This window comes from Rhinatrema bivittatum, chromosome 16, assembly GCF_901001135.1.
Source record: "Rhinatrema bivittatum chromosome 16, aRhiBiv1.1, whole genome shotgun sequence".
NCBI classification, from domain to species: domain Eukaryota; kingdom Metazoa; phylum Chordata; class Amphibia; order Gymnophiona; family Rhinatrematidae; genus Rhinatrema; species Rhinatrema bivittatum.
In genome coordinates this window covers 40895136-40906978 of record NC_042630.1, presented here as the reverse complement: position 1 = coordinate 40906978, position 11843 = coordinate 40895136, and the positions used below count along the sequence as shown (strand labels likewise).

At 43.5% G+C, this 11843-nt stretch overlaps 1 protein-coding gene across 1 annotated transcript in view; it reads left to right on the top strand.

Annotated features, from left to right (window-relative positions):
* Positions 1 to 8483: 8483 nt before the first annotated feature.
* The window catches only part of LOC115077499 (extracellular calcium-sensing receptor-like), a 48273-nt gene continuing 44913 nt past the window's right edge, over positions 8484 to 11843 (top strand). Inside the window, exon 1 of the mRNA XM_029579790.1 lies at positions 8484 to 8488. Coding sequence (XP_029435650.1) covers positions 8484 to 8488 — 5 coding nt within the window. The remainder of the gene's footprint in view (positions 8489 to 11843) is intronic.

The following is an 11843-nucleotide window of genomic DNA, read 5'->3' as shown; positions in this document are numbered from 1 at the left end:
AAAGAGATTTCTAAAATTGTGACTTGAGTGGAACAGTTAAATGTGAAGATAATGGGACAGTCCATACATTTACTAAGTAGCACATTTAAAATTAATTGGTGAATATTCAGTATTTTTTCACTAAATTCATATTTAAGCTCTGGAATTCATTGCCAGAAGATGTGATAAAGGCAGTTAGTATAGATGGGTTAAAAAAAGGTTTGGAAAGTTCCTGAAGGAAAAGTCTATAAACAATTAATACCCATGTAGATTTGGGGGAAGCCATGGCTTTTCCATATATATAAGCAACATAGAATCTATCTACTTTCTGGGATCCTACCAGATACTTGTGATCTTAATTGGCCATGTTGGTAACAGGATACTGGGCTTGATGGACACTTTTCAGAGTGTGATTCTCCTTGCTATTTCCATCAAGGAAGGAAAACTCAAATTTCTGCCAAAGATTTCTGTCAAAGGATGGAGGTGTTTGGGAGCTATCTATAATAGAGAGCTTGTTTAGAAGAGGTTTAAATTTAATGTTTACATTATGTTTTATAGAAAAATGAAGGATCTTTACAAACAGAAGAATATGGGGACACACCAGATATGAAAATGACCTGTTTGTGTTTTTCTTGTCCAAACATCAAAGAACCACCAGACTCAGAAGGTGATCAAAAAATCAAAAATCAAACCTGAAGATGAGCACAATTTCAGCTGGTGGAGCTATATAGGGTTTCCAAAACCCCTGCTGCTACATGGCCTTTTTCGAAAACGACATTTAGATCAATCGTAAGGGTGGCTGTGTACAGTATTCTTACAAGTGTCTGGCCAGCATTCGCCATGATGACTGTCTCATGATGAACTGAGTCAGGATGACCATAGTTGTGTTGATTGGACTGCCTCCGTCACCCAGGAAAAATTAAGGGCCGCTTGTAACAGGTTTTGCCTAGAACGCGTTTTGAATCTTATTGTATTAGCAGCATATAAAAGAGGCGTATTAAGACTAAACAATGACGATTTGAATAAGAACATAAGAACAAAAGAAAATGCCATACTGGGTCAGACCAAGGGTCCATCAAGCCCAGCATCCTGTTTCCAACAGTGGCCAATCCAGGCCATAAGAACCTGGCAAGTACCCAAAAACTAAGCCTATTCCATGTTACCATTGCTAATGGCAGTGGCTATTCTCTAAGTGAACTTAATAGCAGGTAATGGACTTCTCCAAGAACTTATCCAATCCTTTTTTAAACAGAGCTATACTAACTGCACTAACCACATCCTCTGGCAACAAATTCCAGAGTTTAATTGTGCGCTGAGTAAAATAGAACTTTCTCCGATTAGTTTTAAATGTGCCCCATGCTAACTTCATGGAGTGCCTCCTAGTCTTTCTACTATCCGAAAGAGTAAATAACCGATTCACATCTACCCGTTCTAGACCTCTCATGATTTTAAACATCTCTATCATATCCCCCCTCAGTCGTCTCTTCTCCAGGCTGAAAAGTCCTAACCTCTTTAGTCTTTCCTCATAGGGGAGCTGTTCCATTCCCCTTATCATTTTGGTAGCCCTTCTCTGTCATATATCTTATACATAGCTTTAAAACTGCTCAAAAATCTGTAGAAAAACTAAACACCATGCTTAGACCTACAGAAGAGGTTTTAATGATAAAATATATAAATGCCATCATCTATGGGAGAAAGCACCAGTCCTTTTTTAAAAATGCATACTAAAACAGCCTTTGTTTGCTAGTAATGTTTCTCTTGCCTGTATTTCCGAAGTATGTATTGACAATGAAATACTATGTGATATTTAATAAATTTTGCCATGTGTATAGATTATTTAATACAAACAACTAATAAATATTTATCAGAATTAACAAAATGTGTCAATCATTAATTAAGGATCTATGGAAGGTTTTTTGGGGGGGATTACAAAGGGGGGGATAGCTTATGGTTTTATTAAGTCTCATTGATAACAATGCACAGACTGTAAAATGTTTGATACAGCAACTATTTCATTAACTAAGGAATGAACATAGCAATAACCTAAGTGAGGGGGGAGGTTGTCTGGTCTCAAGATCTGTAAGTGGTTAAGCTAATCAGGATGAAACATTGTGTAATGTGTAATCTTTTGGAAGAAAATAAAACCCAAGAGACCTGGATGACAAGCCATTCAAGAGAGAAAGGCCTTTCCCATAAGGTGTGGTGGGGCTCCTGTAGACAATAAAGTTTTTCAACTCATGACAGTTTAGGGCATACAGTTTTGTGTTATAATGCACAATATTTTTTAGGATTGCTGTGAGGGTGGGATGAAGGAATACACAGAGGGGTGACCATTAAAGCACTGAAAAGCTCATCAGTCTACATTTTGTAAAGTGCCCCCAAGACCTAAAGAGGCAATGATAGCGCCCTACCTTTCATGAACAAAAGGGGGTGGATATTGTAATGACGTAGGTGCTAATAGATGTCTTGACTCATGACCTAATCAGGGAGAAACAATGATCAGGAACCATTAAATCACAGAAGGTTCAATAGACTGTAGTCTTGTGAAATGGCTTCAGATGTAAAGAGATATTGATAATACACACAAATGGCCAGTAAATGATAATCCAGTCAAGAGAACTATCTTGACTGGATGTCCATCCCATGACAGAGAGAGGCCAGGTAGCTTTTATGTTACAATACACAAGTTTTGAGTGTTGTTGGTGGTTACGCCCTTATGATGGTGATAAAAAGATATAAAATCACCAAACAGAAGCTCTTTATCCTCGCAAACAATTAAATCAATCCAAACAGAGAGGATATTATTAAAATTATTAAATTCGTTTTTATATCACTATCTCAATAACAGATCATTGGGAACAACACCATCTGTAGTAGTGCAAATTATGATTTAATACATCGCCTCTCGCCACGCAATGGGCCGCAGGCAATTTCAGCGATTAGTCAAGCACTAGATGTATAATCATTTGGTGTAGTTCCGTGTCTATTCAAAAATGTTTTAATCAATTAGGGGTAGATTTTCATACTCCGCGAATAGGCCTACTTTTGTTTGCGCTCCAGGCGCAAACAAAAGTACGCTGGATTTTAGTAGATACGCGCGGAGCCGCGCGTATCTGCTAAAAACCTGGATCGGCGCGCGCAAGGCTATCGATTTTGTATAGCCGGCGCGCGCCGAGCCGCACAGCCTACCCCCGTTCCCTCCAAGGCCGCTCCGAAATCGGAGCGGCCTTGGAGGGAATCCTCTAACGCCCTCCCCTCACCTTCCCCTCCCTTCCTCTACCTAACCCACCCGCCCGGCCCTGTCTACACCCCCCCCTTACCTTTCTCCGGGGATTTACGCCTCCCGGAGGGAGAAGTAAATCCCCGCGTGCCAGCGGGCCTCCTGTGCACCGGGCCGCGACCTGGGGGCGGGTACGGAGGGTGTGGCTACGCCCCCGGACCGCCCTGGGCCGTAGCCACACCCCCGTACCCGCCCCCAAAACGCTGCCGACACGCCCCCGAAACGCCGCGACGACCGGGCCCGCCCCCCGACACGCCCCCGACACGCCCCCCTCGGAGAACCCTGGGACTTACGCGAGTCCCGGGACTCTGCGCGCGCCGGTAGGCCTATGTAAAATAGGCTCACCGGCGCGCAGGGCCCTGCTCGCCTAAATCCGCCCGGTTTTGGGCGGATTTAGGCGAGCAGGGCTCTGAAAATCCGCCCCTTAATTTAAAACCATTATTTTATTATTTTCTTTTTTACCCCAAAAATATATTTACTAAATCCTAAGATTTACAAATTTGTGTTTAAATACCACTATCACCATAATCACCATAGGTTTTACTTTAATTTCAAACCTGTCCCTGTGTCACTATTACTCTAGTTTTCATATCATTAAATCCTAAGATTTTTTATACTTAGCTCCACTGTAGATTTTTTATTTCAAAACTGTCCTGACATGGGCCATGTTTCGACTGTTTCCAGTCTTCTTCAGGGGATGCCTCGTATCTTAATTTCAACTTCAAAAATCAATTTTTGCCTTTCCAGCGCTAGTCATTCAATTTGACCTAGGACACATAAGAAAGTAAAATTTAAATTTTAAAAGATTAAAAAATCTTTCACCGCAAGTACACATGTCACCACACACTTCCTAGAAAAGTCTCCCATCCCTGAACAAACCTTATCCCATTTCACAGTGTAATTTCCTACCTTTAAAGAGATTTTACTACTCACAAAATCATTTCTGCTAAGTTTTCATTTGTGCAGTAATGGCGCCTCGGCGTTCAAATCGTATCTTCACTTCCTGTCAAGGTATTTATACATCTCCCCACCCGGAAATATCAGCTGTCAATCAACTTTAAAGGGATAGTTCTTCAAAAAACTTTATTTAAAATAACGACCAGTCAATTTCTTTTTTTTTTTTTTTAGATTTTTTTTAGTATAAACAATTTTTATTGCATTTTAAACATGACAAACAAAAACAATGCTGTCTGACAGAGGTACACTTCAGTGTCCGACAGGCAATAGAACCAGTAAGGCACAATTACATGTTAAAACAGGAAGTGAATCCCCAAACACCCTCCCCCCACCCCAATAAACAGCCCCAACAATCATACTGTGATGCAAAGACTGAAAATATATCGACCCAGGCCTTCAAAGCAGCAATTATCAATTATTCAAAAGCAAACTGCGTGCAGGATGTGGCAATGCTTGAATATATGGCTCCCAGATGGTCAAGAAGAGTCGAAATCGCCGAGGAGAGGCGCGAGCTGTCAAGTGTTCCATCTGCATAAGTCGGTGGAAGTGATTCCGCCACGCCCAAAAGGAAGGTGCCACTGAACGAGAATCAGCTGTTTACCCACAGAGCACGCTTTCATGAAGAGCATACGGTGTCCCGCTGTTCGTAGACGTGCCAGGGGAATAGACTCAAAAAGAATCAGAAGTGGGGAAGCTCGTAGAAAGGTACCCAACAGCCCAGCCAAATAAGCCACCACCCATCTCCAAAACTGCTGGATTATGGGGCATCCCCAAAAAAGGTGGGAGAGAGTGCCCTCCCCCCTATTACACTTCTCACAGATGGCCGTAGATACCAATTTAGAGTGAAACGCTACCGAAGTGGATACATATGCCCTCCAAAGAAATTTAAATTGCATTTCTCGATAGTATGAGTTAGGAGAGACTTTCGTTATGCGCCGAAAGCAAATTCCCAATTGGGTGGCCGAGACCTGAAATACCCCGTCTCTTTGCCAGCGGTCTGCTAGTGCAGAGCAGGGATTCTGGTAGGAGAGCTTCCTCAGGTGGTCATAATAATGGGAAAGAGAGGGCACAGTGGTCTTTTCCAGTAGGAAGCAGGCCACAAGAGCCTGAAAACCATTCAACTGAAAGCTAGCCTCCGGGAGGGAACGTATGTAATGAGCAATTTGTAAATAGGAAAACAAGGAGATGTTGCCAAATCTATAAAGGGAGGACAATTGAGTAGGTTGCAACAAGTGCCCATCGCTATCCATGACATGTCCCACCTGAGTAATCCCCCGAGCTGCCCAGCGGCGGAACATCACAGAGGTCGACCCTGGAGAAAAATCTGGGTTTCCTTGCAAGGGGAGAAAGAAAGCACATCCCTGAGGAAGTTGCAGAATTTTTAACAACCAGAGCCAGGAACCCCGTATTGGGCGTATCAAGGCAGCCAAGGGTTCAGGAAAGGTCACCTTATCCCAGGCAGCCTGCAAGACATACCAGAGGTCTTTAGCCCCACAGATTTCCCGTTCAGCATCTATGTTAACGAAACATCCCTCACCAAGTAGCCACTCCCGAGCCAATCGTAAGTTACTAGCCCAGTTATAGAGACCCAGGTCAGGTACGCTCAGTCCACCCCCACCCCATCTACTCTGTAGCCATTTCAGGGGGATCCTAGACCTTTTCCCCAGCCAGAAAAACCTCCGCATGCCACTTTCAAGTTTTTTAATATCTCGAGCCTTAAGCCGGAGAGCTAGGTTTTGGAATACATATAACCACCTAGGCAAGATGGTCATTTTAAACAAGTTAACACGACCAGTCAGGGACAGCGGTAGGGAACCCCAGCATTGCATACGGTCTAAGGTGAAGGTAACCAAGGGGCCTATATTTAAGGCATAAAGTTGAGGCAAGTCTACTGTCAAGTAAATGCCCAAATATCGCATGCCTCCGTCAGCCCAAAGCAATGGAAATGGGCCCCTCCAGCCACTGCGCAAAGCAGGTGGAAACGCCAATGCCTCAGACTTATCCCGATTCAATTTAAAGCCGGAAAAGGACCCAAACCCACTCAGGATGGACAACAAAGGGGGCAGGGACACGGCCGGATCGGTAAGGAAAACTAGAAGGTCATCAGCGAAAGCCGCGTACTTAAAGGTCTGGTTCTGAAACCGAATCCCCTTTACAGTCCGAGCAGCTTGTATAGCCAGAAGCAGCGGTTCAAATTGAAGTACATACAGCAAGGGAGACAGGGGGCAACCCTGACGGGTACCACGAGAAATAGGAAATGCTTCCGAGTGAGATTGGTTAGCCACTATTCGCGCCACCGGGTCTCTGTAAAGGAAGTGAATCGCATTCTGAAACCAGCCAGTAATATGCATGGCATCCAACACATAAAATAAATAGTCCCATTCCACCCTGTCGAAGGCTTTTTCCGTGTCGAAACTGATAGCCAAATATGGGGCTTGAAATTGGGTACAAAGTGTCATAGCAATCAGCACTCGACGAATATTCGTAGAGGCATAGCGCTTCCGGACAAAACCCACCTGGCCAGGTTGAATGAGAGAGGGGATCAGCAAAGCTAGCCGATCAGCTAAAATTTTGGCCAGAAACTTATGGTCCACATTTAAAAGAGATATAGGCCGATAGGCCGAGGGTGATTGTGGGTCCTTCCCCGGCTTACGAATCAAGGTGATATGGGCTTCATTACTACCCGTCGGGTATACTCCGCTGTCCACCAGAGCATTGAACGTACTGGTCAGGGGGCCCACCAAGGAGTCTATTAAAACCTTATAATACTCAGAGACAAACCCATCGGGTCCAGGGGCCTTAAAGCCTTTAGCCTGCCAAATAACCGTTCGGGTCTCAGCTTCTGAAATCGGTCTATTAAGCTGTTCCTGTTGTTCCAGAGACAGCTTAGGCAGCGCTATGTTGTTACAAAATTGTCGGCATTGCGCTAGGTCCCTGGGGCCAGCAGAATACAAATTGGCATAGTAGTCTCTAAAGATCTGTAAAATCTTGGGAGTGTCCGTTACCAGCTGTCCCATGGGAGCTTTCAATGCAGCCACAAAAGCTGAGGCTCGCCTAGCCCTGAGCAGATTGGCCATAAGTTTCCCGGGTTTATTCCCCATTTGAAATAACTTAAGCTGATAGAATAATACACTTTTCTTTGCCCTCTGATGCAACAGTGAGTTAAGGGCACTCTGTATCGAAAAGTATTGGGTTCTATTCTCTGTGGTATTTGCACTAAGCAACTTCTGTTTAGCCCCCGTGAGCTGTGTGCCAAGGGCTAGGATCCACTTGTTAAGCATTTTCTTCCAATGAGCCACATAGGAAATTATTTCCCCTCTCATGACAGCCTTGGAAGCGTACCAATATAGCACCGGATCCCCTAAATGTTGTGCATTTTGAAGAACATATTCGTTCCACCTAGCCTGAAGGTGCGCCCTGAACTCAGAATGTCCATGTAAATAATATGGGTATCTCCAATGATACTGCACAGAATTACCCCCAACCCACGTAAGCTCCACCCAAGTGGGGGCATGGTCAATTGGTGTGAAGGGTTCCTAGGCGAAACCCTTCAAGGGGGTAATGTATGGATAACAATATAATGGAAGTTGCTAGAAGGTACGAGAATGTGAAGAAGATACCAGAATGTGAAAACAAAACTTAAAACAGACAAAGGAATGGATCCAGCTTCTGCGCATGTCACAAACTACATGAGGAACAGTGTTAAAACCCCTAGTAACAAGGCAGGTACATGTGTGAAAAATTTACTAATTGGTCAAGGGATAAGGGGCAAGTATATGCAGACACCTGCTGATTGGCTGAAGGTAAACCCTTATAATGCTGTGCGCAGACGATAGAACTATGAGTAGAGTCTGAGCTTGCACCGCTTGATTGTAATGCTCACTTCACTGCTCCAAAAGAAACCACACCTTTCTTTATAATAAATTTCTTAGATTGACTCTTAGAGCTGGTCTTTATTGGTCTTTCTTTACCGAGTTTTTTAAACAGTGTGTATACCATTCTGGCTATTCCAGATATCGCCGAAATGGATTCTCCTCCCCACTACCTTTTCCAGCTGTGCCTTCATCAAGCATGGCAGGAAGTGGATAGGGTGGAGATAAACTGCATAATATTGCCTGTGAAAACTCTTTGATTTGATGCCAAGAGGTGCAACAGTTGCTTAAACCCCATCTTCTACATGATCTGCAGATGACGATCATCCAAGGCAATCATTTCCCTGTTGCACTGTGTTATCACATTTGATACAAGCCTTTTACCATGGACAGCGATGAGGTAATACCACTACATCTGCTCAATGTTAGCTTGCCATTGATATGGGAGTGAGACTGAGGACTAGTTTGTTGCCACCACACTGCAAAGTAGACAGCTGATCAGTGTGGCAGACACACTTCTCCATATTTCTGGCTTTCCTGCTGCTGCTGCTTTGAATGGAAGACTTGGTCCCCAGGTTTGGCAGACAAGTATTGGTGGCCTCTGCTGAAATCAACACACACAAATCTTTTTTTTTTTCCTTAAATGATGCTGCACGTCAATGTTTGTAAAATGAGCCTTTTCTGTACTGATGGCCTTACAACAGTGGATTCTGTAAAAAAAAAAAAAAAAAAAAAAAACCCTCATCCTGCCTAACTCTAAAGTACCTCCAAACCTCTGATGTCTTACAGGATCCCCTCTCCCTCTCTGAATCCTTGGGTGCTGTTGCTGAGAATAGAATTGAGAGGAGATGAAATGGGACATCTCTCAAGCTCTATCTGGTCTTCCGGGAGTGGGGGCAGGGTGGGGGGGTGCTAGTGGATCCTGCAGTATTACTTTCTGCCTCCTGCAGCTGCTCACTGGTAGATAACATGCTAGTATTATTTTACTAGATTTTCCAAACCCTCCTGATAAACAAGATATTTAATATTCTCTGAGAATCCCTCACACAATCTGTACATTCTCTGAATATCTTTTGGAGACCCAGCACAGGAGAAATCAGGGGGGAAGTACTGTATTTCTTTTGGTATCTCCATTTCAAGTGCTCCTGCTCCTCTACTGCTGATGACTACCCTCCACTCTGACTTTTTGGTCCCCTGCACAATAAGTACTGAGATAAGAACAAGCATCCAATATCCTTCAATTTGAACATCTTCTTGTCTGACCCTGCCTCTAGTTTCATTCAATTGCAAAAATCTCTCTACATCTTGAGCACAGGACTCCTGGGCTTCTCACTAGTACTAGCAATGCAGTGATGCTGATGCTGGCCCTAGGTATCTATGAAAAAAAGCTTTGCCTATTCCTCTGCCATTGTTCTTACCAGTTCCATATCTACCCGTTCCCCTCAGGGGAATGATGTGATTTGCAACTCTCAGTCACTAGCTGTGGCTAGGGGATTTAAGAGTTACAATATAGTTCATTGTAGTGTGGACAGGCAGACAACAGAATATGGAAGTCAGTATTTTTACAATGTGTTGCACACACTATCTCTTTGCTGAATGAAAAGGGCTGATCTGGGAAACTATAGACTGGTGAACCTGATGTCAATGCTGGGAAATGTATAGAAAGTATTTTAAATAATAAATTCACAGAAAATATAAATAGATATGGTTAATCAGTGCATGGACAACATGGATTTACCTAAGGTAAGTCTTGCCTTACCAATCTGATACATTTGTTTAAGAGGTTAATATTAATAAACTTGTTGGTAATGGTGAGTCAGTGGATATAATGTATTTTGATTTCCAGAGGGTATTTGACAAAGTTCCTCTTGATAAACTTCTGAGAAGATTTTCAAAAATCATGGGATAGGATGCAATGTCCTATTGTGGATTTGAATGTTTAAAAGACAGGAAACAGAGAGCAGGAGTTAACAGCAGAATGGCAGAAAGTAAATAATGGACTGTCCCATGGATCTAATTTTCAATATATTTATATAAATGATCTGTAAGAGGGAACAATGGGTGAGATGTTCAGATTAGCAGATGTCACAAAATTATTCCAGGTTGACAAATCACAAACAGATTATGAGAGGTTGTAGGAGGATCTTATGAGACTGTGAGACTGGGCAACCAAATGTCAGATGCAATTAAGGTGGACAAGTGCTAAGTGACACCCATAGGTAAAAGTAAATAAAACCGTAGTTACATACTAGGAGTCACCATCCAGGAACAAGTATCTAGGCATCGTCATGGACACTGAACTGAAATCCTCAGCACCGACCTGACCTTGCCCAGCCATGGAAAATGGCACTGACTGGACTGGGTGTGAGGGTGCACCCCGGCCCCGCCACGGGGGTGTTCTTGAATTTAAGGTTCGGAGGGTGCTGAAAGAGGGTGGGGTGTGCACCTTACATTTTTGTTTTTGCTTTTGGGGCAAGGATGGGTAAGAGAAGGGGAGCCAGGTCTGTATTTTTATTATTTACCTCTCATTGGGGAAGTCTTGGGAGCCACACATTTCTTTGGAGTTGGGGGAAGTGGAGGTGTTGGGGGATCTAGATGCTTTTATTTGGGCTTTGGGGTGTGGGTGGAGGTGTTGGAGGACCAGTAGACTTTTAATTATTTATGGGCTTTCGAGGGGGCCATCACCCCACAGTTACATTTATACTTTTTTTTTTTTCTTTGAGGGAGTCGAGATGATCTTCAGTGGTGGCCCCAAGCTGAGATTGGATCCGCACTGACCCCCATTCAAACTCTCCATTCGGCAGCACATTTTTTTTGGGGGGAGGGGGAGTGGACCTTGAAAGCCATGGCAGTCCCTTGAATTTGGGGAAGTTGGGGACACCATTGTGTTAAAGGGCCTCTAGGCATGTTTTTTGTCTCAAGGTATTTGGCGATGAGAGAAAAGAATGAGCCAGAGAGCCACAATATTTTTCAGAGGAGGGACTCCACTATCACAGCAACACTCTCGCCCCCACAATAGTGAGATCCCGCTCGCATTAAAACTTTGTGGCTTAGTGCATCTAAGGGTTATTTTTCAAAAATCATTTAATATTTCTATAAGTCCTGAGGTCTGTGGTAGAGGAGGGCAATGATAATGCAGTTTGATCAGTAAGGCCCTTCCAATCTGCTTCATTAATAATCCTGTGACATGTGCTGTACATGGATGTAAGTGCTGCGATCATTAGACCCGCCTCCCCATGACATCACTAACATCAGACAGTTAAGACAGCCTCAACACCAGGCGTCGCGTGTGGGAAGCCAGATAACATCAAGGGGCACCCTGCAGCGCTTCTCACCCCACAGTCATGGGAGGGGAAGTGAAGGAAACAGCTTGATCTTCACCTGGAACTGGAAAGAAGCAGCGATGTAAGTGCTGCGATCATTAGACCCGCCCCCCCATGACATCACTAACATCAGACAGTTAAGACAGCCTGAACACCAGGCGTCGCGCGCCAAAGGCTCTCCCCTTTATGCACCCCTTCTTGCAAACCTTTGTGTATATGTAAAAATTTATTTTTATGTTTCCTTTGTTAACTAAGCTGTTTCATTGTATTCGACTAAGGAATTTTTTCCTGCTTTTTCTGTTTCACTGTAAACCGGCATGATTTGCATTTAATGCAAGAATGTCGGTATATAAAAGTTAAAAAATAAAAAAAAATAAATAAATAAATGTGGACCCCTGTCATTATCAATACAATCAAGAATACCAAAACTTA